The 27,474-nt window shown below is 36.3% G+C and overlaps 2 protein-coding genes across 5 annotated transcripts in view; one reads left to right on the forward strand and one right to left on the reverse strand.

The window, feature by feature from the left end:
- Positions 1–226: 226 nt before the first annotated feature.
- Positions 227–19,798, forward strand: mapk8b (mitogen-activated protein kinase 8b). Of its 4 annotated transcripts, none has more exons than XM_051914505.1 (12): positions 227–389; positions 3,645–3,823; positions 3,951–4,080; positions 6,588–6,646; positions 6,956–7,094; positions 9,332–9,497; positions 10,242–10,313; positions 11,963–12,145; positions 14,482–14,606; positions 14,785–14,848; positions 15,226–15,303; positions 16,613–19,798. In XM_051914505.1, the coding sequence occupies exons 2-12, from the start codon at positions 3,702–3,704 to the stop codon at positions 16,762–16,764; spliced, it is 1,290 nt and encodes a 429-aa protein (XP_051770465.1). In that variant the 5' UTR covers positions 227–389; positions 3,645–3,701; the 3' UTR covers positions 16,765–19,798. The 4 variants fall into 4 exon arrangements, with proteins under 4 accessions (XP_051770465.1, XP_051770464.1, XP_051770463.1 ...); XM_051914504.1 differs by lacking the exon at positions 10,242–10,313 and adding an exon at positions 9,900–9,971 and having other exon boundaries at positions 229–410; XM_051914503.1 differs by having other exon boundaries at positions 229–410.
- Positions 19,799–22,568: 2,770 nt separating this feature from the next.
- The window catches only part of si:dkey-191m6.4 (rho GTPase-activating protein 22), a 33,427-nt gene continuing 28,521 nt past the window's right edge, over positions 22,569–27,474 (reverse strand). The window contains exons 9-10 of the mRNA XM_051914497.1: positions 26,066–26,933; positions 22,569–23,896 (exon numbers count right to left, since the gene is read on the reverse strand). Of these exons, the coding sequence (XP_051770457.1) occupies positions 23,674–23,896; positions 26,066–26,933 (1,091 nt within the window). The 3' untranslated portion in view covers positions 22,569–23,673. The remainder of the gene's footprint in view (positions 23,897–26,065; positions 26,934–27,474) is intronic.

Genomic DNA, 27,474 nt, shown 5'->3' on the forward strand with positions numbered 1-27,474 from the left:
ATTAACTGGGCAAGTTACCCTATTTACTTTACCCTGTCCAGTCTTGACATCTTCATTGGTTTTGGGAAGTAAAATCTCGATACTGTGTCATTTCGTTGTAAAAGAAATCCTAACTATTGCGATTTTTATCAATATTCACTCAATACTAAGAAACGCGACGTCATCGCACGACCTCGGTGACGTCTCGCCAAACGCAGAAACTGCGTACGTCACGTTCACGCAAAGTTACGGTGACGTAGTACGCAAGTGTCCGCAGCTCAAGGCCTGCCAGTGGACGGAAGCACAGTGATCGCAGAGCTTGTGTCTTCAAGTGGAAAACAAGACGAATACAACATACTGCTGTGCTCTGTGTGAAGACACTAGTCCTTTTATGAATCTGCTCTTGAATTGTATGTATATCTTTTAAGAGGGTGAGTAAACATTTGCAGTTTTACCGCTGATGTTTTTAAGGTGGGTTGTGGGGGAGGGTAACGCTGGTTTGTTGCTGTAAAACACCACAGTAAACACCGTTGACTCGCTAGTTTAGGCTAGTCATTTAAGAGAATAATATCTTAGGGCGTTATTTAACTTATTGGGGATTATTGTGTTTTACAAAATGTGGTACAGTGTACCATATCGATGTGGCACATGGACTGATACTGGTACCGTGATGGTAGTAATACTGATATATACCATGGTACTGGATGTTTACCACATGATGATTCTTATACTATGATATTTACATCAAATATGCATAGTAAATGTCTAAAACATTTTATTTTATGGTTCTAAAACATGGTAAATTACTTTTTGTCATTCTGTAAATGACATTATGTGTAAATTTGAGATCCTAGTCTGAGGCTGACATTGGCTGTGTCTCAACCTAGTGAGCTTCCCACCTTGACAGCATTTATTTTCCAATACGCCAATTATGCCCCAAATGCTGTTTATGTAGGAAGCTCCTTGAGTTTTGAGAGACAGCCATTTGTGTCCATGCATATCTCACTGTGCTCTGATCGTACAGATTGCCTTTCACATACACCAGTTTTGATTTGATTTCAGTGCAGTGTAATGGACTCAACTGGAGGTGTGAGGAGTCAGATCAGAGAAACTGAGGTCATTGGTTGTGGTGGATGGTGTTGCGAGATGTTGAATTCAGGGCATTCGGGTGCGGTTCTTAATATTATTTTAGGAGATGATTGACACTTTTCCATTCACATTGATGTTAAGGAATGCAGTGTCTGAAGTATGAATTAAAATTCAATTAATTACAAAGTATTGAGGCACCATTAAACAGTGTGCTGAAACGGATTTAAATATGGTTTCGCTTTAGGGCAGCAACAACTAATTGATAAATATCGATAATGAAAATGATCTGCTACGAATTTGATAATCAGGTACACAGTATTGATTAACACTATTACTATGGACAAAGTGCATCTGAAATATAGCAAAGGACACATGGTGCATTCAGGATAATATTTATGAGTTGAACGCACAATAACGCCACCGCAAAGTTGAAAAATATGAGTGGGAGGCGTGTCAGTGAGAAACATGGAGGAATACAACAATACTTACAGATATTTAGCAGTGATATTGTCAGGCTTTCTTATTTACAACAAAATTTGTTAATTGCCTGCATGTAATATAATATGTAATGATAAAGTTTACAGTGGCTTCATAAATTAATTAAAAACATAAAAAATAAAAAAAACACACCTGATGCACATTCTTTGTTCTTCATTATTTAGAAGTAGAGTTTAAGAACGTTGTTGTATTTTTCTGTAGTTAATTAAGAGAAGATACACCACCACCATCTTTACTTCGTAAATACGAACTTCCCAGAAAGATTTGAATGCACCATAATCACTGAGCTATTGTGGGAAAAGTTTAGTCAGGTAGGAGTTAATATTTTAGTTAACATTTTGTCTGCGCTTTTGATTTTCTTTTTTTATCATTTCTATTCTTATTCTTTTAGACATTCTTTCGACACTGTCGATCATACTCTTTTACTTAATCGATGTCACCGTTTTAAACTGGTTTAGATCCTATTTGACCAGATGCAGACAGCTTGTTGCTTTAGGGGAATACAGGTCTGATATTGGGTCAGTTTCTACTGGCGTCCCTCAGGGCTCTGTTTTAGGACCCTTACTTTTTAGTCTGTATTTGGTCAACTCTTATGGATTTTGGGTATCAAGTATCACTTTTATGCTAATGACACACAATAAACATGGTCAGTGTCTCATTGCTCACTAAATATATCTCTAAGATAAAATCATGGATGGCTAATAATTTTCTGTGTTTAAACGGTGATAAGACTGAGGTCATGCTTATTGGATCTCCTCATCAGCTCAGTAGGGCTGACCAAAGTCCTCTTATCATTGATGGTTCTGTGTATGAGTTTCAGATAGAGTTGTCAAAAGTACCGACTTCAGTAACAAATCGATACTGAAATTTTTCAAAAAGTGACGATACAAGCATTTCCTCCGAGCGCTGTTGAGAGGATTCTTTAACACCTCTGATTGGCCGTTGTGTTCACGCCGCTTAACAGATATGTCTGTGATTGGCTACAATGATCAACGCTTCAAAAACATGTTGTAAATAGACATCTTTGACGCTAACTCTTACACAGATACACACGGGAGCATTTGAAAGCAAGCGTCTATCAGTGGATCCCTAATATATCCGCTAATAGACAGATCCGCTGATAAATATCGGCTTGGTGTTTTCCGGGCTATAGCCTACATAGATGCATTCACTATATTTGTTTTCAAAGCCTTCAACATTGGGCAGGATGTGGAATAACATTTATAATATAATACTTTTTATATATACAAAATAAAATTAGACCTTTAACTGATTAATCGTGGATAATCAACAGATTAATCAAAATAATCATTAGTTGCATCCCTAGTTCTTCTATTCTGTACACTATAATGCTTTTAAGGTAAAATAAACCGGAGTTGTTTTCCTGCTCTTTTGACTCCTTAAAGCATGTCAAAGAAAAATCACATGTACAGGGACGAGGAGATGGAGGCTGATACCAATGTAAAGAGGGAAAGTCATATTTGCGCCTGTCATTGCAGCATCCTCAGCATAATATGCTAAATTTGAGTAATGACTGTCTCAGCCTGGGTCATTTGTTTTCACAGTTCCCTGAGCAGTGTACCTGTTTAAATATGTATTTCTGCTTCGAGTCACTATAACGCTGACGATGCGTTATGAGTCTTTGCTGCTGCTTCTTAGGTCAGATTCGTCACAGAGTTTTAGTATTTGTGTAGTCTTTCGTGCCAGAACATTAAGAAAATATATTGATAATTTGCACCATTTTGATGATATTTAATATTTATCTTGATATTTATGCCTTTGCTCTATTGGCAAAAAAGCACATTACATTAATTGCAATATACAAACTATTGCACTTTTATGCTTAATGGGTTAGTTTACCCAAAAACGAAAATTCTGTCATTAATTACTCATCCTCATGTCGTTTCAAACCCATAAGACTTTCCTTCATCTTCACAAGACAAATGAAACCTTTTTGGTGAAATCTGAGAGCTTTTTGTTTGATAGCAAACCAGATTATATGTTTTGGTAAACCCAAAACCAATCCAGGACCAGATGAAAGTGTACTCACTCATTTCTTTTTCTTTTTGTCTTTTCAGATTTTGAAGGTGAAGTTTTTCTTGAATGCCCAAGACACAGTCAGTACGGTTTTCAACATGAACAGGAATAAGCGTGAGAAAGAATATTACAGCATAGATGTAGGAGATTCAACGTTCACCGTTTTGAAGCGCTATCAGAATTTAAGACCAATCGGGTCTGGAGCACAAGGCATTGTCTGGTAAGTTTAATACATTTTCTTAGCCTGTGAAATATGAAAGAAACAGATTATCATTAAGGTGGTGGCTCATAAAAGTAGAAAGTATGCTGAATGAAATGCTTGTGTTTTTTCTTTTGTTTTTTTGTAGCTCTGCATATGACCACGTCCTTGAACGAAATGTTGCAATTAAGAAACTTAGCCGACCCTTTCAGAACCAAACCCATGCCAAACGAGCCTACAGAGAACTGGTCCTGATGAAATGTGTCAACCACAAAAACGTAAGACATGTTTTGTTCTGCCTCTCTGTGTTTATTAGGGGTGAGACGAGATGAGACACGAGATTGAGTTCACGAGACGAGATTTTTACACAATATTTTTAAGAAATCCTCAGTGATGAAATACATGACTAGAAAAATAGTCTGCAGATGCATTTGAATTGTTTTAACTAATCATCTTATAATGAATGTCATTTCAGTTCTACTTTCTGAGTATGAATTATCATATGCAGTAAAAGACAACAATACTCAAGCACTGTAAAAGGTTTTACCACAAACTCAACTGACTGGCTTCTCTCCTGTATGATTTCACATGAGTCTCTTCAGACCTTATTGTACATGATTTATGAGCTTCTACAACTTTTGAACTCATGAAGTGTAACCATAATCAAAGTCATCAAATAGAGACCAAATTTTTCTTCAAGCATGATACAGAGCTTAGAGATGTTTACAACTGCACATCCCAGCCTAAGATAGCTTTCATATTGGGAGAAATTTGCATGCATCAGGCAGCCGCTTTCAAAATGTGGCATAATGAAATCGCTTTTGAATGTGTGCTCGCGTTTTACTTTCGCTTTCACGATTGCGTGCACTCTGTGAATAGGGAGCGGCGATGCTGAGCGCGTATTCTACAAGATGAGACATTTGTCAGACGCTTTTAGGCTCTGTTGCGCAACGAATCCTCCGCCATGGTCTTGTCAGTCATCTTGCCACGGGATCAGTGAACTCTGATTCCTGCTGCACTACGTACGACTCTGCAGCTTGTGTTGGATGAGCTGGATGGAACTGAAGTGACCGTTATCCATCTGAATGAAATGGTTTTTATTACTATAAAAAGCAAAACGACAGTGGAGGTGTAACGTAAACGTAGCGGCGGCATATTCTATCCTAATTTCACCCTCACACTCGCTAATATCGCGAGACAGCTTTTCACCTCGACGAGAAATCTTGTCATATTTTAATCTCGTGAGATCTTGTAGCACAATATCTCGTCATTTCCCTAGTGTGTGTGTGTATATATGTATATAATATATATATCTCTTATGCTCATTAAGGCTGCATTTATTTCATAATAAATACAGAAAAAACAATAATATTGTGAAATATTATTACAATTTAAAATTATGGTTGAATTTTCAGCATCATTACTCCAGTCTTCAGTGTCACATGATCCTTCAGAAATCATTCTAATATGCTGATTTGATACTCAGTTATTATCAATGTTGGAAACAGTTGTGTTGCTTAATATTTTTTTGGAACCTGTGATACTTTTTACAGGATTCATTGATGAATAAAAGGTTAAAAAGAACAGCATTTATTCAAAATATAAATCTTTTCTAACAATATGAATCTTTACTATCACTTTTTATCAATTTAACATCCGTGCTGAATAAAAGTATTAATTTCTTTAAAAAAAAAAAAGAAAGAAAAAAAATTACTGACCCCAAACTTTTGAACGGTAGTGTATATTGTTACAAAAGATTTCTATTTTAAATAAATGTTGATATTTTTTAACTTTTAATTCATCAAAGAATCCTGAAAAAGTATCACAGGTTATAAAATAATATTAAGCAGCACAACTGTTTCCAACATTGATAATAAATCAGCATATTACAATGATTCCTGAAGGATCATGTGACACTGAAGACTGGAGTAATGATGCTGACAATTCAGCTTTGATCACAGGAATAAATTATATTTTAAAGTATATTAAAATAGAAGACCATAATTTTAAACTGTAATAATATTTCACAATATTATTGTTTTTTCTGTATTTATTATGAAATAAATTCAGCCTTAATGAGCATAAGAGACTTTGTTCAAAAACATTAAAAATAGTAATGTTTCCAAACTTTTGACTGGTAGTGTGTGTATAATAAATATAAATAAATAAGTAAGTAAATAAATAAATAAATAAATATATTTAATAAAAAAAAAAAAAAAAATTATATATATATATAATTTTTTTTTATATAAATATACAATAGATTTAATATAATTTTATATATTTTATTAATGTAAATGTAATTTATTTCTGTGATCAAAGCTGAATTTTCAGCATCATTACTCCAGTCTTCAGTGTCACATGATCCTTCAGAAATCATTCTAATATGATGATTTGCTTCTCAAGAAACATTTCTGATCATTATCAATGTTGAAAACTGCTTCATACTTTTGAAGTGATGCATTTTTTCAGGTTTCTTTGATGAATAGAATAGCAAAAAAAAAGGAAAAACATTTATTATATAAAATTTTTCGTAACATTATAAATGTATTTACTGTCACTTTAGATCAATTTAATGCATCCTTGTTGAATAAAATAATTAATTTATTTAAGAAAATGAATCTTACTGACTCCAAAGTTTTGAATGATAGTGTATATTGTAGTTAATTTTGTAATCATATATTTTGGATAGTAAGAACTTAATATTGTCATAAGTGTAAAATTCAACCAGGTGAACCACACAGCACATGCCACATCTTTCATGCACTGTGCTTTTATTTCACAGATAATTGGCTTGTTAAATGTGTTCACGCCACAGAAGACACTTGAAGAATTCCAGGATGTGTAAGTTTTTTTTTTTTTCTGCTGTGAATTAGAATGGAAGTGAAATGACTGTATGATGTATGACACATAATATAAGTTTGTCCTTGGATTAATTCAAATAGGTTAAATAAAGAGGTGTAACATGGAATTGATAAGTTTGCTCATATCATTATATGTACAGTACATGCAACTGAGATGTCCTGTTCTAAATGAACTATAGACACGTTTGTCATACTTGCCAGAGCTCACCCACATAAATCACAAATCTGTGCATCTGTGTGTGTTTATTTGTGGGTTCCTCACTTCTTTACCTTCGTCTCCCGTCCTCAGTTATCTGGTGATGGAGCTGATGGATGCGAATCTGTGCCAGGTCATCCAGATGGAGCTGGACCACGAGAGACTCTCCTACCTGCTTTATCAGATGCTCTGCGGCATCAAACACCTTCATGCTGCCGGCATCATACACAGGGTACACACACACACACACACACACACAAAGGTTTGTTTTTGTGAATTGTGGGGACATTCCATAGGCGTAATGGTTTTTATACTGTACAAACCGTATTTTCTATCACCCTACACTACCCCTAAACCTACCCATCACAGGAAACTGTGCACATTTTTACTTTCTCAAAAAACTCATTCTGTATGATTTATAAGCCTTTTGAAAAATGGGGACATTGGGTAATGTCCTCATAAGTCACTCTCTCCTTGTAATGCCTATGTCATACCCATGTCATTATACAAATTTGTGTCCTGATATGTCACAAAAACAAACACACACACACACACACACACACACACGCACACACTCCTTCCAGACCTTCAACTTCATCAGCAGCAACAAAAAATACGGACACTATATTGCTATATTTCAAAGCCTAGTGAACCGTCTTCTAATAAATGTGTATTAAATCAGAAATCTAGAAAAATTAAAACAGACAACATAGAATATCTGAAAAAAAAAAAACATTTCATAGGGCCCTATTATTGTAAAAATGTCTAATTCAATTTATTACAGATGCTTTTTGATTATTAAAATTTAAATAAACCATTAAAATGGAATCCAGAAAAATTAAAATGGTAAACACTGAATTTGGGAAAAAATGAAACATTTCATAGGTCAGTAAAAATGTATCTTTTTTCAAAATTTTAATAAATTGTTGTTAAAGTCCATGTGTTTCATGATTTCAATTAAATAGACATGCTTTTTGATTACTAAAATGTAATTTATCCATTAAAGAAAAAAAAAAAAAAATTAAAATGGAAAAAATGGGCCATATTTTCTGAACTGTACAGTAGGGATGCACCGAAATTGGGCCGAAACTGAAAATTCTGGATGCACTTGGCTCAAAACCAAAAATGACTTTTTAAAAATAATTATTAATTTCTTATTTTACATTAGTTTTTTTGTATAATTGCATTATTATTAGACTTTTTAATTAAATTCAATAATTTTACTGAATCTGAAAAAAAATACAAACCAATTAAATAAAATAACCACACTTTTATTTAAAGTAACACACCAAAATTGGACAGAAAATATATTAAAATAATATTAAATATCAATATACTAAACAGAATCCGATTTAACTAAGACTGCCCCTGACTAAAGATTTTTCTAGTTGACTAGCAGACGCTCATTTAAGCCATTAGTCGACTAATCACACGTTTATTTAATTACTTAAACATGCGGTGGGCGGAATATATGCATATTCTTTGCACATAAAGCTTGCAGGAAAATAAATGATTATGAATGTGTCATAATAAACTAGTGTTTTCTGAATTTGATGATGCTGACTCGCCATCTTCGCAGTATAGTGGACCTATATGGAGTATGGACCCTATGGAGTATAGTCGCCTATAGAGAGAAATGCACCTTTCATATGGATTACCTAATCAGAGGTTTTGTTTTTGATTCAAATTGGTTTGTTTAAAAGTAGACATTTCAAGCTTTCTATTAATATATTTCTCATGTCTGTGAGGCATGAGTAGCCTATACGCTGCTGAGTTTCGGTTCATTTAGCCTATGTGACGCGCTACAGTTCAAGCAGACCGAGACGGCAGAAAGCGCGTCCTGTTTGTTTTCTTTATTTTACAAAAGCACAACGTTTTGTTGTTATTGTGAGTTTACATACATAAAAGTAGACCCTTTATAGTTTGCAATGATATATTACTCTTATCTGTATGACCAAAAATTACGGAGTAATAAGTAAGCGAAATAGATGCCAGTGATCGCGCCGGCACCTCCATGTGCAGTAAAGCACACTATAATTTAGCTTCCACACTCCGCACAAACACTTGAATATGCACCTAATAATAGCGCACGTTTATCTACGTTAACGCTGCCATGTAAAGTTGCTACTTACATGTTTCAAATGATAAGCCATATTTGAGGTTGATGGATGATAGGTGAACGTTTGGATTTCATGCCTGACATACTGTAATACTCCACTTCCTGTGGAGTTTCTTTTTGTGTGTCTTCGAAAGCGGTGCCGCTCGCAAAGTTACAAAAAATGTTGCGCAAGAGTGAAATCTGAGCGCTGGACACTGGGGGGCGGGGTGGCAAATTTTCGCCGTTCATTTTTAGCCGTTTTTCTTTTTCGGCCAAAACCGAAAATTTCGGTCCATCCCTACTATACAGTGCAGATTCCTACCTATGAGAATGTGACAACTCTGCTGATCCTTGACCTCTTCTCTTCCCAGGATCTGAAACCCAGTAACATAGTAGTGAAATCCGACTGTACGCTGAAGATCCTCGACTTCGGCCTGGCCCGGACGGCCGCCACCGGCCTCCTCATGACCCCTTACGTGGTGACACGCTACTATCGTGCCCCAGAGGTCATTCTGGGCATGGGCTACCAAGCCAATGGTGAGTGCTAACCTGATATCACTGCTTTGCAGCATGTCCACATATCGGGTCCCACACGACCCCAGAGCACCATTCTGCTGGATCTCACCAAATGGCTGTGGTGTTTTAACGTTAAAAGCTCTTCTTTTGTCCAGCTGAACTAGTTTCTGCATGCCCAAGCACACTGGATGGGTTTGCCTAGTAGCACTGAGCATTTAGAAAAGCATTAGTCTGACTTGGGAAGTGGTTCACTGCAGTGCGAAAATAACTGATCAATTTGAAGGCCGAAAATGCTGACTTTTAGTCCTAGACGGTAGCGCTAAGGAATAATTGGCAACGGGTCAAACTCAATCTCAACCGGTCGCTCTGCCCTTTTTGCTTTGCTTATGTCTTCTCTTTTTCCTCTATGCTACATTCGTGTAGTGGATATTTGGGCTGTTGGCTGCATTATGGCAGAGATGGTGCGGCACAAAATCCTTTTTCCAGGGAGGGACTGTATCCTTGTTTGCTTAGATTTTGTGCTGTTTTCTGAAGAGTAGGACCACTTGGATGTCTTACGGATTATTGGCCCGTGATCCTGCCTGACGCACACTGAGATGTTTGCATGCACCTGTCACCTCCGTTGCATCCACATCAATGCACCCTGTTCTTTGTTTGATATGTGTGTGTTTGTGCATTTGTTTTTCTTTTTTTGTTGCCATTGATCGTGGCGTTTCATTTGTAAGATTTTTGGCAGTTTAATTTGGTTGTCATTTCATTTTTCAGTTGATGTCTGGTCTGTTGGCTGCATCATGGCTGAAATGGTCAGAGGTAGTGTGTTGTTTCCTGGCACAGACCGTATCCTTACCTGGTCGTCTTTACTGTCCCATTGTAAGTGTTTGTTTTTTGTTTTGTTATTTTACCCTTAACGTGTTTTTTCATTGATGTGCGAGTCTTTGAAAAGGATTGAATAGCTGAAATGAAGATCCGGATTAAATGTTTTGTTCATTTTAAAAGAAGGTAGTTAACAGTTTGCTCCTTTACACAGTGTCCTGTGTTTTCACAAAACAATAAAGGGTCAAGACAGTTTTATTCAGTCACTTGGTTTCTGTTTGGCACTCTTTGGTTTCCCCCCGACAATGAAATCTCATTAGTCCAAAATCCCACTCCACATAACTGTATTTTAAAGGGTTAGTTCACCCAAAAATGAAATTTCTGTCACCCTCATGTCGTTTCAAACCCGTAAGACCTTCGTTCATCTTCGTTCACCGGAAGCGCTGCACTCTCTACAACGTAAACAGAAAGTATTCTCGTCACTTTATAACATTAAGGTTGAACCACTGTAGTCACATGGACTATTTTAACAATGTCTTTACTACTATTCTAGACCTTGAATGTGATAATTACGTTGCTTTCTGTGGGGGATAAAAAAAAAACTCGTATTTTATCAAAAACATCTTAATTTGTTTTCTGAAGATGAACAAAGGTCTAACTTTTCTTCAGTTGAAAAAAAATGAAGGTTTTTGAGGAAAACATTCCAGGATTTTTTTCCATATAGTGGACTTCACTGGGGTTCAACGGGTTGAAGGTCCAAATGTCAGTTTCAGTGCAGCTTCAAAGAGCTCTACACGATCCCAGACGAGGAATAAGAGTCTTATCTAGAGAAACCATCGGTCATTTTCTAAAAAAATTATATACTTTTTAACCACAAAATGCTCATGTTGCACTGCTCTGCAATCCGCCACGCATTACGTAATCACGTTAGAAAGGTCATGCGTGATGTAGGCGCAAGTACCGCGGTAGGGTGAAAAACATCTAATTTTCTCCTCCAGCTTCAAAATTGTTCGACATCGTTCTTTTACTTTTTTTTTTTTGTAAAGGCCGTATGACTTAGTCTTTGCACGTTCGCTTTGTAAACACTTGCTCGGTAAGTCACGCGTGACCTTTCCAACGTGATTACGTAATGCATGGTGCATCTCAGAGCTAGAGCAAGACGAGCATTTGTGGTTAAAAAGTATATAAACATTTTTCCAACCTTTGGTAACTGTTGAAGTCCACTATATGGAGAAAAATCCTGTAATGTTTTCCTCAAAAACCTTCATTTCTTTTTGATAGAAGAAAGAAAGACAGAAACATCTTTGTTGACATGGTGGTGAGTAAATTATCAGGAAATTTTAATTCTGGAGTGAACTAATCCTTTAAAATTTAATATAATCTAATTACAAGTACGTAATTTTTGGAATCTGATCACGTAATCCAAAATTACATTTAATCAGGTTCTACCCAGCACTGTAGATTCTGTTAATGTAACATTTTCACTTTCAGTGGAGACTTGGATTAGGAAATGTGCTAGAGTCTTTCTTAAATAATGAAGAGTTTAACTGCTTAAACAAAATTATAACTCAAAGTGAAACATTATATGTATCCGACTCGGAAGTCACCCAAATCTTAGAGAAACATGATGATGTGCCTCCAGTCTGTAATTTTCCTTAGCAAGTAATCTGAAGATATTGACCAGTGGAACAAGGTGATTGAGCAGCTGGGAACACCGTCTCAGGAGTTCATGATGAAGCTGAACCAGTCTGTGAGGACTTATGTGGAGAACAGACCTCGCTATGCCGGATACAGTTTTGAGAAGCTCTTCCCTGACGTGCTCTTCCCTGCAGACTCGGACCACAACAAACTGAAAGGTGAGGGATACTTGTGCAATATTTAGGTCTGCCACAAAGCCCTTTATTGCTTTATAGTGCTGTTACACTGTAAATATTGATTTTGTACATTGCTTTTAGAAATGGATTGTTTAGAACCTGATTGAATGTTTAAAGATGCAAATAGCAGATATATGCAAACTCCTGACTGAATGTGAAACCATAAACTAGCAAGAGTTAGGCGAATGATGCTAGACTATTGGTTGCAAATATTGTTTTTTATATTATATAGTTGTTTTATAGAAGTAAACAAATACCACCTGCCACTGACTTGCAATAACGAGTAGCAAAGACAAATCTACTAAGTTCAGGCATATTTTTATTTAATTTTTTAAAATAAATTAATAGTAATAACTTTATTTTGTATAGCAACTTTAAAAGTTGGTTTCTCACAGCGCTTTACAACAAAGACAAAAAAACAGCAGAATATAATGAAACAACATTTAAACAAAAGTAATTATTTCAAAACAACAGTAACGACACAACAAATACAAATAATTATAACTGAAAATGCATATTAAACCAGTAGTCCAACAGTTAAAAGCTATCCAAAAAAAGTGTTTTAAGTTAAGATTTAAAAGCCCTTCAGATTTTGCTGTTGCTTTGGGCTTTAACCCTTTGAACCCCCCGCGAAAAACAATCAAATTACTAATCAACCACCGACAGGAATAACACAAAATAGGTATCATTTTAAAGCTTAGGAACTCAGCTTTTAATGCATCCAACCATCTTAATGTGTGCTGAGTAATCCCTCTAAACCAAAGTGTACTGCCAGCAGGCGCCACCTAGCTAAAAAAAATAATAAATAATAATCATATTTTCCAAAACTACTGCATTGATCAACACAAAATAGGTGTCATTTGAAAGCCTAGAGTCTGAACTTTACAATGAATGTAGCCAATTTGATTAACTCCTAAGTAGTGCTGAGTTATTTGCTGATAAATAAAAAATAATTTTTTTTTTCATAATTTATGAATTACTTTTTTTGTACTGCAATGTGTCAAAAACATCATACAGCTCAGATAGTCATGTGTCATATGTCATTTGAAAGGACTCACGGAGTAGAATACAACAAGCATAATTGTTTTGGGCTTTGACTAAACTTGAGCGAGTGAAGCCCCGCAAGACCCCGCAAGACACATATGTAAATAATAAACCGATGCAGCGTTTGTCACGTTTTGGCTCTGATTGTGGACATCATTATTTACAGCAGATTCTCACGATTAAGATGAGTCCAACATCAGCATAATCCAATACGATCATGAGATATTGATCACCCAATTACGACACAGGCACACAGATGTTAACTAAAACTAAAAATTTAGCTATCACGTGGCATTTTAGCTTATAACTTCATGAAACATGCATAGATTGAAAAATGGCACATCATTACTTACAGTGGATGCTCCCGAAATGAGTCCAAGATCAATATAATCCCATGCTTCGATCACGAGTTACTCCACGTGAAAGAACGATTTTAAAAATGTCCATTAGGGGGTGCCAATGGCTAAACAAAAAGGCTACCTTGGTTCCAAATGCTGTAACTTTTGATTTCTTTAGGCAATCACCACAAAATTTGATCCAGATGCAGCTTACATGTAGGGGAACTTCAAAAAAGAATTGCCCTCCTACCTTATTTTCTTCCTGAGTTATTGCATGTCAAATATGTAAAATTATAATAAATTAAATAACATTTTTTTTGTATATCAGCAGTTTCTCAGCATGAGAATGTCCAAATATAATAATTTTTTCTCTACAAATTTAAATAATTTTCTATCAAATGTTACCTACCTTTTGACTCTCCTTGCTAAAGTTTTGGAGTCTTTACTTTTGTGTGTCACTCAGAAAAAACAACTCTAAAAATGGCTTCAGGGCTTAAAGGGTTAAAAAAAAAAAACACCAAAACTAATTACAAACTTAAAAATTAGGCACTTTTTTGAAATACTTGGGTATTCTTGTTGCTCCATATAGTTCACAGCCATAAACTTTTGGCTATTGGGTAATATATAAAAAAGGGATGAACCTTTTCAAATGTGCCACAGCTTCTGCTTCAAAAGGAAATATTTCAACACAGGAAACTGTTCATCAAGCCATTTCATGGAGTCTTTAACTGTGATAATCCATGACTCACAGTAGCTTATTGCTTTAATTAAAGGTGCCTTCAATTCACAATTATACTTGGCTAAAGTCTGTTTAAATCAGACACATTTCCCTTCATTAAACTCCCATCAAATTGCAGTAATCCAAGATCAGCATGATTGTTCCATGGTGAATTTCCTCTCAATTCAGTTTCTAAATTAAATGCAATTACTTTGCAGCGAGCCAGGCGCGAGACTTGTTATCCAAAATGCTGGTAATAGATGCGTCAAAACGAATCTCAGTGGACGAGGCCCTCCAGCACCCCTACATCAACGTGTGGTACGATCCGTCGGAGGTGGAAGCGGTAAGTGCTTCAGTGTTCATTATTTCTGCCCCGGCGGCGGGGTGCTCGTTGACTTCACAGTCCAGATGGGAGCTTGCTCTGCATGAACTCTCCAGAGAGTAGGACTGGTGGAGCGCATGACGTCTTATTTTCTTTCCTTTGTGATGTATCTGATTAACATTTATCTGCTTGGTTTCAGCCACCACCAGCGATCATGGATAAACAGCTAGATGAGAGAGAACACACAGTGGAAGAGTGGAAAGGTGCTTTCTTTAATGTCATTGACTGTTTTTATATGTTGTTGTCGTTCATAATATTTAATCTCTGGTGATTAGATATGACTGAATATGAACTTTATATCAAGCTAACTGTATATATCGCACAATTTTTTTCTATAATTCAATAAATAGACAATCAATTATTTACAATTTGATAATGCCTGTTTTTGGAATCCACTGAATCAAACTCTTCAAATCAAATAATTTTCATGCACATGATTATTTTCTGTTTTTAATTGGATATTGATGGACGCATGAAATATAAGATTATTATTATTATTATTATTATTATTATGTAACACCTAAGATTCAAATGTTTCCTAACATAATCTTATGCTTCTCTGTATTTGTTCTCTGATCAGAGCTGATATATAAGGAAGTGCTGGACTGGGAGGAGCGAACGAAAAACGGGGTGATCCGAGGACAGCCGGCCTCACTAGGTTAGTTTCCTCCTTGATTTATGAAACCAGTTCTGTGTTAGGCTTTTCAAACTGTGGTTAACCCTGTGTTAATTTGTTTTTAACCCCAGGTTAAGGTATGTTTTAACCCTGGATTATGAAGCCTTGATCCGAAGCAGGTTTAGAGTTAGAAGAACCTACATGTGCTGCATGGGATAAAAATGAAATGTCAAACAGTGTCTTGATAAGAAAGTATTATGTTTACAATTATTTTCACAGTAGTTATTAAAATATCCAGTCCATTTTGTTCACTGTAAACATCTAAATAGGAACACCAACCCAAGGATTACAAATGTATGGTGTGAAATCTCAAAACCTTGGATTATTGGGATTAAAAATGAAGCGAGCGTGCTGTAGTTACGTATTCTTAGTGTATTAATGTATTAATGTCTTCAAGCCATGCAATGGATTAGGTAGGCTAGCCATTTATTTCGAAACATAATTAACCAAGAGTCCAAAAAACCCTCCAAACAAGTGATTTTACTGAATATAAGAACTACTTACTTGAGTAAACGGCACAATAAAAGTACATCGAATAAACAAGTAATAAGATCGTGGTTGATAAGTGATGATCTTCCAGCGCTGTTTCAGCTATTCTATGTCGCATGGTAAATCAAGGCCTGTCAATCTGAGCGATCAAACCAATTTAGCTGTAAAACAGTGTCCCTACCCACTATACCCACCCACCACATGATCATGATCGTGACACAATCGGATCCCGTAAGTCCTATAGCTTTAGCCAAGCAGCATGTCAGTGTCACTCCGTGATCTACACAGTGTCTTATGTTGTGTTTGGGCTCATTTGATACCAGCTGCTCTAAATAAAGTTATGAGACCTATAATGCCCCTTTCACAAGATGTAATATAAGTCTCTGGTGTCCCCAGAATGTGTCTGTGAAGTTTCAGCTCAAAATACCCCACAGATCATTTATTATAGCTTGTCAAATTTGCCCCTATTTGGGTGTGAGCAAAAACAGCGTTGTTGTGTGTGTCCCTTTAAATGCAAATGAGCTGCTGCTCCCGGCCCCCTTTCCAGAAGAGGGCGGAGCTTTAACAGCTCGCGCTTCGGTCGCTCAACAACAACAAAGCTGGAGAATCTCACGCAGCCAAAATGAGGATTGTCAGTAACGGTGTTCAGACTTACATTGTTCAAACCGGAGTCGACACTGATGGAGAGACACAGGAAGAAGTTACAACTTTTAGGTTAACAGTTAACAGCATTAACAGTGCCACATATTTCCAGTTTCAGCAGTACCTGTCTGATAAAAATGTGTTGTGTTTCTCAGCACAGGTGCAGCAGTGAGCAATGACTCCCACGAGCCCTCGACGACGTCCTCCTCCTCCACAAACGACGTCTCGTCCATGTCCACCGACCCCACCCTGACCTCGGACACAGACAGCAGTCAGGAGGCGTCCACGGGACCGCTGGGCTGCTGCAGATGACTATCCTCGTTCATCCAGTTCCTGCTACCATCCGTCTTCACTGGCGCAACAACGTTCATGCCAGTTTGGAAACGTGTCCTCCTTTCTTTCTCAAACTGACAAGTTCTTTTGAATTGAAAAAGTTTTAAGAATGGAGGTAAGAGTTTTTGAGGGCATCTTAAAAGCTTTTACACCGAACCAGCGTTACTTTGATTGCTTTCATTTTGTTTTTGTACTTTAATTTTGCATCAGATTGAAGCTAGCGCTACGTCATCTTGCCATTTGGATGTGGAATGATTTGAGTTTATTTGTAAAGATGGACGGTGAATATATTTTTGAGATGTTTTATTTTTTGAGAGTCATTTTAATCACTAATTAGTGGAGGTTCATTAAATGGCACATCCATTTCCTGGATAAATGAGTGTTTCCACACTGTTACTACTGTTTGGGAGTCGGTGGTGTATAAATGCATCTGATCGCAGTTTGTTCGGCTGCATTTTGTTTTGGTCTAAGAGGCAGAGATGGTTTTAATATGACCTGTGTACCTAAAACACATGTTTAGTTGAAAGTTTTATTTGGTTTGGTTAACAAAAACACATTTTAAAGCGCTTTTAGGGTCTGTAAACTACTCTTTCTGATTTCAGCGCACAAGATTTACTTTACACGCTAAAAAATGCTGGGTTGAAAATGGACAAACCCAGTAATTGGGTTGTTTTAACCCAGCGATTGGGTTAAATCTTTGCCCAGCTTGTTGGGTAGCTTTATTGAACTCAACTATTGTTTAAAAATGACTATATGTCTGGCTTAAAATGAACCCAAAATTAAAAAAAAAAAATCAGACACATAATTACTAGAGGAAACGATAATAATCAAAAGGTGAACATTAATTAATAAACAACTTAATAAATTATTGTTATTGTTTAATTATTATTCATTAAACTTCATTAAATGTTAATTTATTAAACATATTAATCAATGCCAATTTCCAACATATTTTGGGTTCATAGCGAGCAATACAGTAATTTTTAAGCAATAGTTGAGTTAAATAAAACTAAAATTTTAACCCAACCTCTGAGTTAAAACAGCCCAATCACTGGGTTTGTCCATTTTCAGCCCAACTTGGGTTGTTTTTAACCCAGCATTTTACATTCTATTCTCTCTGTATAAACACGCTTGGGTTTTCAAATGTCACCGTATGTAATCTAGTCTGTACATATTTCAAGGCGAAACACAGAAAACAGTAACCCACAGCTTTCATTACGCTTTCCTTCAGCGCTGTACAGTCCTGTAAAAGGAACACAACACAGTTCATGTAAAGGTCTTGTTTGAACACTTCAGTATATGATATGAAACCCAAATTGGATATTTAATCCATGCATATGAAACTCTTTTGATTTCTTTAGACTTCACAACCAAATTGCGTATACCAATGCGATCTTATTTCAGAAAAAAGATCATTTTGGATGCAGCAATCAATGCCAAATGAATGGAGACATTAGATTGGAGTTTCAAAATGGATCCCAAAAGAACTACCCCTTTTTATGGACTCTAACGTTAAAAAAAAAATCCCGTCATAATCAGATGCACATTTTCCAATGTTTCAGGAAAAAAAAAAAAAAAAAATCTTTGACTATGTAATGTTTTGGAATGTAAATGTATGTATTGTAAACTCTGCTCCTCCTACTGTACACAACACGACAAGCTAAATCCATCACTAAAAATTCATCATTGGGTTTTTATTTTGCTTTCAAAATGGAGAAAGTGCCTGAGTCCAGCATTCATTCCTGAATGATTAGAAAGATGAAGAAATTTGGGTGAGGTTTTTCAAAGTAATACTGTTCATATCATGTTGGAGTGTCTATTTTTCTATTGTATTGGATGTATATGATGTAGATTGAAAGGTTGGGGCATGTTGAGAGGATGCAATGGGACGTTTCCTCAAGCAAGGTCTTTCATCAAAGTAATAGCAAATTGGAACATGTTTTGGTATGTGTATATGCTTTGCAGCTTTAGTTATGCAAGACATTGCAACAAATGCTGTAGATGGGAACTACATTTCCACGAGGCAATGCTGTCGAATGTACATGCGCATGTATGGTGATAGTTGGGAGGATGTAGGAACAGAAGGTTTGTGTTTGCATAATGATTGGCATATATAATCTTTTATTTGAGTTGCATCCCAAACTTTTTTTTTTTCTTTCTTTTTTTATTTTAAGTGCTCTTAATTTTTCTTTGCTCTCTTTAGGTAAGGTAATGAATTTTAACTTTAGATTTTTCATCGCATTCGCTTCTATTTCATCTCTCAAAAATGTTATAATTCAGATCAAAGTAGGCTTTGATGAACTACCTCACTCTAAATTTCTACAGATTCTTTTTTTTTTTTTTTTTTTTGCGACGTAGTTGCCCGTAAAATGTTAATACAGATTTCATTATTTATTTATTTCTAAAGTGAACTATTGTCAATAGTAGGCAACGTATAGTTTTGTACATTATGTATACTTCACCTAGAAGTAAAAGAACTGAAATGTAAATTTGATCTTTTTTGTTTAATTTTCTTTGTACTCATTTTTTTACAGTTCATGTGCAATACCCACTGCTGTCATGCTAGTTGTAATCGGTAGATCTAGACTTATTAGTTTTATGTACCCAGAGGTAGAGATATATTTGGTACTGTCCGATAAACACGTTTTTTTGTCTTTTTAAATCTGATTTTTTTTTTTTTCTTTGGCTTTTGTTGTCAATGTTACATAACCTGTCTTACCAAAAATGAAATTCTGTGGCTGATGTTATCAAGTTTCCATGTTTAGCCACAGGACTTTGATCAACCTGGTAAGTCCAATTCATCTGTAAAATATCTTGAATTACCAATATGTTAAGATTTGGTGCTGGTATGTAATATTTGCTAGCAATGCCAGCCCAACAGTTATTAAATTGCTAACTCTGTGTGCACCGAACAGCATACAGACAATGAGAAGTGCACTACTGCAAAGAATGCACTGGGATCTTATTATACCAATTGTACATGTACTGCAAATAAACACCAGTTTGAATCAAATCTGTCTCACTGCAGCTCAATATACAAGAAGCTCATATTCTTTTATATGTTTTTGTTTATTCCTCCTCTGCCTAGTAGTGGCGGTAGCTGAATAAATTGGTTGAGTGAATGTTTCAATAACTCTCATAAAGAACTTGAATGAGGAATAGCACACTACTCTTAACCCTCTGGCCCTCTTCGTTTAGGAGTCACATCTGCTTTCTTTACGGTCAAAAGTGACCGAAGCCTTAAAGTAACTTTTTTTGTTTTTCAGGAAAACCAATGTTTATATATATATATATATATATATATAATAAAATTTTGAGGGTATTTTATGATACTATACAATATTTATACAATTTTTATTAGCTATTTTTTCCCATTGAAAAAATAAAATTTTTTTCTAACATTTTTTAATTATTTTTCAATTAAAGCAGTATTCCATGTTAAAATAGAGACAAGGCATTTAAAATCCATTTTTTTGAAGGTAGATTAGTGCCATTTGGTGAGAGTAAAAAAAGAAAAACTTATGTAATGCCATGTTGTAACTACTAGATTCCTATAGAGCTCTATATAAAGTGGCTTATAAATTCTCTAGTGGTTTTTGGACACAAACACTTATTTTTATTAAGATTTGGATTTATACTTAGACATTCTCAAAGACTACTTTTTGTCAAGGTTTAGATTTTTTTGTTTTTTTTTGTTGGGTGTGTCTATTTTGCACTCTTTACAAAATAGACACACCCCCTCAGCTTTTTTCTGCACAGTGTCTGATTTGTAGTTTGTACCAACAAAAGATTATCTGAGTTTTTGTATTTTTTCGTATTTCTCATTCATTTCCTATGTTGATCATTTTTTGACTGAAAAGAAGGTAAGTGTGACTTTTTTTTTTTTTTTTTTTTTTTTACGACCCTTTAACATGTTCGAATCATGTCCTTGATTTTTTTTTTTTGTGTGTGTGTGTTCATATTGCTAATGCGACAAAAGTCACCAAGTGTCATCTCATTCCAATGAAGCTATGATTTTTAACATTTCAAAATATAAAATTTTTCGGTCAAAAATGACCGAAGAGGGCCAGAGGAAGGCCCGTTCATACCAATAATAATAACAATATTAGCATCAACACTAATGTAAAATGTTTTGTATATTATAAGCCCGCACTGCAGTTTTTTCATCTGCCGCTTTAAATCCCAAGCGTGCCACACGAGTCCTGAAAAGTGAAGCCAAAGCATCTGGATCGCCCCCAGGTGGCTGTAAGCAGTATAGGTCATAAACCCTGCCCTCTCCATGTGAACAAACTAAATAGTCAAATTAAACGTAAAATATTTTTTTGTTCCAAAGATGGTTTCTGTCATTTTAGGCAGTTTTTATCTCGCTGATTTAAGTAAAAGTGTTCGTTCTTTAAATACGTTTGTTTTTAGTTATTTGATGCTATAAAAACAGGTTTTGACATCATGATTAACAGCTGAGATTGACAGCTTCTCTAAGCGAAGTCGTCACTGAACGTCTTTTTTCTGGATCTTCGGGAGGAGATTGGAGCTTTAACTTTAATTTCTACATTTCCAGAACTGTTTATTTCACGCCGACATAATGAGTTGTTCTGCAGTATTAACTGATTCTGCAGGAGTGTGGGCGGGACCTTGATATCACAGCTCCACTACTGCGCAGACTCAGGCTCCAAGTTCACTATGCGCAGAATCGAGACTCGACATGTCAGCGCCATATTCACTTACTACAATGGAAGAGAGTGAAGGTGCGTTGTCCATCTTTTTTTACAGTCTATGCTTTAAATGCTCAAGCTCTTTAAAGTCGGATGGATTCTGATTGGCTGTAAATGTTTTAATCAATCATCTGAAATAAATCACTCAAAGTGATTCTCTGTTCAAAAGTTGCGCGTGACTGCCTCTAGGGGTGAAATGCATCCAATCGTATGTGGATGCAATGGTGGCTTTACTTGGGCTGCGTTTAAAGGATTAGTTCACTTCAGAATTAAAACTTCCTGATAATTTACTCACCCCCATGTCATCTAAGATGTTTATGTCTGTCTTCAGTCGAAAAGAAATGAAGGTTTTTGAGGAAAACATTCCAGGATTTTTCTCCATATAGTGGACTTCACTGGGGTTCAACGGGTTGAAGGTCCAAATGTCAGTTTCAGTGCAGCTTCAAAGAGCTCTACATGATCCCAGACGAGGAATAAGAGTCTTATCTAGAGAAACCATCGCTCATTTTATTTAAAAAAAAAAAAAAAATGATATGCTTTTTAACCACAAATGCTCATCTTGCACTGCTCTGTGATGCTCCACGCGTGACGTAGGCGGAAGTACCACGGTAGGGCGAAAAACTCCATCTCATTTTCTCCTCCAACTTCAAAATCATCCGACATCATTGTTTTACCTTTTTTTGTAATGGCCGTCTGACTTAGTCTTTGCACATTCGCTTTGTAAACACTGGATCGGTACTTCCGCCTACGTCACGCGTGACCTTTTCAGTGTGAATACGTCATGTGTGGAGAGCAATGCAAGACAAGCATTTATGGTTAAAACGTATATACATTTTTATTTATTTTATTTAGAAAATGACCGATGTATTTATGTCTATGGATAAAAGGATTAGGGTGTTTCATTTAAACCCATTGCAAGGGTTCAGGCAGCAGTTGGTGCTCGTGCAACGTGAGCAATGACGTACATCCAAGTGAACGAGACGGAGGAAAGGCATGAAAAATTGGACTTAAACGCGGCCTTATTAACATGTAAGGCATGTTAGATAACAAAAAGCCACATAAAGTAGATGATCAGGTACGTTCTTTCAGTTTACCATTTAATTTAGTTCTTTGTGAATAATTACATACCACCACAGTGACACATGGTAACATTTCAGCACAGCACAGAAGACTAATCGTCATGTATGACCGCAGGATAATAGTCTAATCATAATGATGTATAACATCTTCACATACTCTAAATATGCATTAAAGACTTTTGTAAAAGCTGTCGTTCTAGTAATATCCAAATGGATTGATAACTGTAACATGTTGAGCAGCAAAAAAGCACTTTGCTTGAGGGCACAGTGGTGATGTCCAGTTTCTGGGTCTCTTCTTCTTGAGATTGAACCTGAAACATTCATATTAGCAGCCTGGAAAGTTAACCATTAGGCTACGGCCATCATGCTAATATATAATATATGACCTACTATGCAGTCAGAAAACAGTTCAGAGAATGAGCTGAGTCTACAAAATCTATGACAGTATTTGACCACTCATTTTAAGAAACATCCACAGAGCATTTCTAGACTTTCTATGCACTTAAACAGTGTAAAATAAATTAAAAAATTTGCTCAATTGACAAAAAGTCACATTTCTAGATTCTTTTAAATGAAAGCGGCACTTTGACAGTCTCAAAATACCACCGAATATGCAAGAAAAAGTATTCAATGCCAAGATCTGGAGCTATTTTAGTCAAGTACGCTTGCGTTACATTTTGCAAAAGGCAAAGGCACTGTCCCACTGTCATTATAAGTGACATGTTTTTTTGGGGCAGTGGTTTGCTTAATGTGCCAAAGCCAACAGATCTGCTCGAACTGTCCTTATTAGCATTCAGACTGGGACATGCAAAGGATGCTTGAACTGATTTCAGGACCGGATTCAGATGTTCCATACGTTTCCTTTTCAGCTGAAACCTGCAAAAAGAAGTCGCTTTAAAACGACACTGCTGGAATGGCGAGAGCCTCCTTGAAACATTAACTGGTAGAATCAGAGTGATCGTGGAAAGGACTGATTTGATGAACACAAGAAATTTTGCAAACATTAAATTGTCCAGATAATTAATGGAGATGCCTGAGTGCTCTGAGACAACATCATCTTGTGTGGTCCTTGTGACTTTGGCTGTTTATTTTTTGCATTAAATGTCACTGGTACGACTCCCGAGAGCCAGATCCCCCAGCGTGGAGAAGAAGTCTTCCATTTCTTTCTCAAGGAGGCGATTGCGGTTTTCTGCGTCCTCACGGGCACGTTCAGAGTTTCTAAGTTTGATCTCAAGCATTCGTTTTCTTTTTCTCTCCTGTTCCATCTCCTGCTCAAGTCTCTCCATCTGCGCGCACAGGGCTGCACTGGACTCTTCCAGCCTGCAGAGGGCAGAACACAGGTGTGTAAGTGGACAATACAAACATCACCAAAAACAGTTGCTTATGCCAGGGGTTTTCAGACTAGGGGTAGGGGACACTCGGGCTACCATTTGAGAGAGAAAAAAAGAGTTTAAAAAGGGTTTTTTTTTATAGCTCATACACCCAAAAAAATGCTGGGTTGAAAATGTACAAACCCGGCGATTGGGTTAAATGTTTGCCCAACTTGCTGGGTAATTTTATTTAACTCAACTATTGTTTAAAAATTACTATATTTCTTGCTTAAAATGAACCCAAAATAGGTTGGAAATGAACATTTATTAATAAGTTTAATGAATAATAATTAAACAATAAACATTTATTAAATTGCTTATTAATAAATGTTCAGCTTTTGATCATTATTGTTGCCTCTAGTAATTATGTGTCTGATTTTTAATTTTGGGTTCATTTTAAGCCAGCAATTTTAATCAATAGTTGAGTTAAGTAAAACTACCCAGCAGGTTGGTCAAACATTTAACCCAATCGCTGGGTTTGTCCATTTTCAACCCAACTTGGGTTGTTCTTAACCAGTGTAGACTGGTCAAATTATTATTATTTTACTGTATTGACAGACAAAAAAACAACAGCTAAATTGTATCTTCAAGCTTTAAAATATCTAAATAAAATGTTTAATATGCTATATAATTATTTTTTTTTTTAGTAATAATTATGCTAAAGATTGCAATTATTTTTATTAATTAATTGAAATTTAAAGGTAAAGGTGAATTCAAAGGTAAAACCAAAAAATTTATTCACCAAAATAAGTTTAAAAAGTACAGATACTAGCAATAAATAATTTTTAAAGAAACACTATTTGGACAGAATTAATTTCTAAACAATGTTATTATTATTACCAGAGGATGTCTGTGATTTTTTTTCAGAGGACCTCCAAATTTTATATATATGCTGCAAGTGAAAAAAAAAAAAAAAAAAAAATCTAAAGTTTTGTGGAAAAAAATATTATCCCTTGAACCCTTGCAAAAAGATCATATTACTTTGTGCACTCAAAAAAAAATGAACTTTCACTGTTGTTAGTTTCACTCAAACAATCCTTGTTCACATTACTTAAAAAACTCATGTAACTACATGAACTTAATTTAACTGAGTTGTTCAACTAAAAATGAGTATTGTCAGCTTTACTTAATTGCTGAATGAAATGGACAAATTAAAAGATTAGTCCACTTTTAAATTAAAATTTCCTGATAATTTACTCACCCCCATGTCATCTAAGATGTCCATGTTCTTCTTTCTTCAGTCGAAAAGAAATGAAGGTTTTTGAGGGAAACATTCCAGGATTTTCTCCATAGAGTGGACTTCACTGGTCTCCAAATGGTTGAAGGTAAAAATTACAGTTTCAGTGCAGCTTCAAAGGGCTTTAAACGATACCAGACGAGGAATAAGAGTCTTATCTAGAGAAACGATCTGTCATTTTCTAATTTTTTTTTAAATGTACCGCACTTCCGTAGTCTTCAAAAAGCTTACGCTGTATGTCCTACGCCTTCCCTATTCTACTTACGGAAAAAACGGAACTGGCGCCGCGTTCGTTTCATAAGTTGAGTAGGGAAGGTGTAGGACATTCAGCGTAAGCTTTTTGAAGAATACGGAAGTGCGGTTTTGGCGGAACCAGTTGAAGGCGATTATTTGTTTTTAAAAAATTTTTAGAAAACAACCGATCGTTTCGCTAGATAAGACTCTTATTCCTCGTCTGATATCGTTTAAAGCCCTTTGAAGCTGCACTGAAACTGTCATTTTGACCTTGAACCGTTTGGAGACCACTGAAGTCCACTATAAGGAGAATAATCCTGGAATGTTTTCCTCAAAAACCTTCATTTCTTTTCGACTGAAGAAAGAAATACATAAATATCTTGGATGACATGGGGGTGAGTAAATTATCATGAAATTTTAATTGGAAAGTGAACTAATCCTCTTACGCCTTGCTTGACTTTTAGTTTACATTTTTTGTTAAAAAAAATTATGCGAAAAATACAAATTATTTTCATTTGCTTTCCATATGTTTGAGAATCACAACTTCTCTGTTCCCTAATCTAGTCCCATCCGAATAGAGTTTGAAAATGGGTGTATTTTTAAACAATTCAACCCGTCCTCATGACATTTAAGAAACAGCAGCCTTACTTTTTAATTCTCGATTCATAAGTCTGTTTCTGCTTCCTCAGCTCTTCTTTCAGCTCTGCCACGACGCTGGTCAGAGACGAGGAGCCTTCGTCTGCGTCTTCATCCACAACTGTAATGACCGGTGCCACGTTCCCATTGTCACTGCAAAACACAGCGCTCGAGCGGTTCTCCGCAGTGCTGCCGACGTCCTCGTGTTCGCTGGGCTTCGCTTCCTCCTCGGCCCGTTCCTCCTCCGGCTGCGGCCCGTCTTCGGGCCCTAACGGGTCACCTCCGGAGTCTGGGACCGATATGTCACATGATGAAGTGGACCAAGGCGTGCTGTCTATACTCAGCACGCTGCCCAGACTTGAAGAAGATGTGACATTGTCATAGGTGGACAGTCTCTGAGAGGAGCCTGAATCTCTGGAGCGTTCTCCGGAGGAGGTGCGGCGGTGTCCCCGCAGCGAGGACAGCCCGTTCATGAGCCAGTTCCCGCTGGAGGCCGTGGTCACGTCCACCGCGGAGCCGGCGACTTTGGCGGACTGTGGCCGGGGTGAGGAGCCTTTGAAGGTGTACTTCCACCCTGGAAGTGTTTTAACCTGCTTACTAGGACTGACGGCCGTCTCTCCCTTTCCCTGAGGCACCGATTTGGAGGTGGAAACGGCATCCGCAGATGAGGCACTGCTACTGGTTGGGTCATTCTTGGCTGTGGGTGGGCAGGTATGGAGATCCTCCTCAGAGATCCAGTCAACCAGGTTGGACTGATGATGTTGCTGGCTTTGGTCCTTTATCTCCATCTGGTTCTGTGATGTTTCAGAGTCTTTTTCAGTGTACAGGCGATCATGCTTGCTAATCAGTACCGTCATGAGATGCTGAACAAGGGAGGTGCCTGTAAAACACACATGCAAAGGTACACTGTAAAAAAATGGCACGGCAGCTGCGGTTGCCATATCTTTACTGTAAATAAATATGGTAGCAACATTTTAGGTTTTACAGATTTAAACTTCAATTTACAGTATTTCATTAACTGATATAATGTTTATATACCAACCTATCAAAGTACTAATATCTGTTTTGTACCATTGTAATACACTGACAGCCACCAAAAACAAACCGTGATCAGAAAGTTAAGAAGGCTGAGAAGGTAAATGCTAATATATAGAATAAAGTTATTTCAACGGAAATACATCAAATGTCAATTTACGGTTTTTCACTGTAAATTATACAATTACTTGTTCTTTTTCACTTCCTAAACTGTAAATTGTAAACTGTAGCATTTTTAGTCTTTTACTGTTAAAATCACAATTGGTGTAAAAACAATTTTCACTCATAAATTGTTAGTATAGTTCACAAATAATTACAAAGAATAACACTGAATTATATGTAAAATTTGAAGTAAAAGACTGAAATAGTATTGACTTGTAAAATGT

Source organism: Ctenopharyngodon idella, chromosome 12 (assembly GCF_019924925.1).
Source record: "Ctenopharyngodon idella isolate HZGC_01 chromosome 12, HZGC01, whole genome shotgun sequence".
NCBI lineage: Eukaryota > Metazoa > Chordata > Actinopteri > Cypriniformes > Xenocyprididae > Ctenopharyngodon > Ctenopharyngodon idella.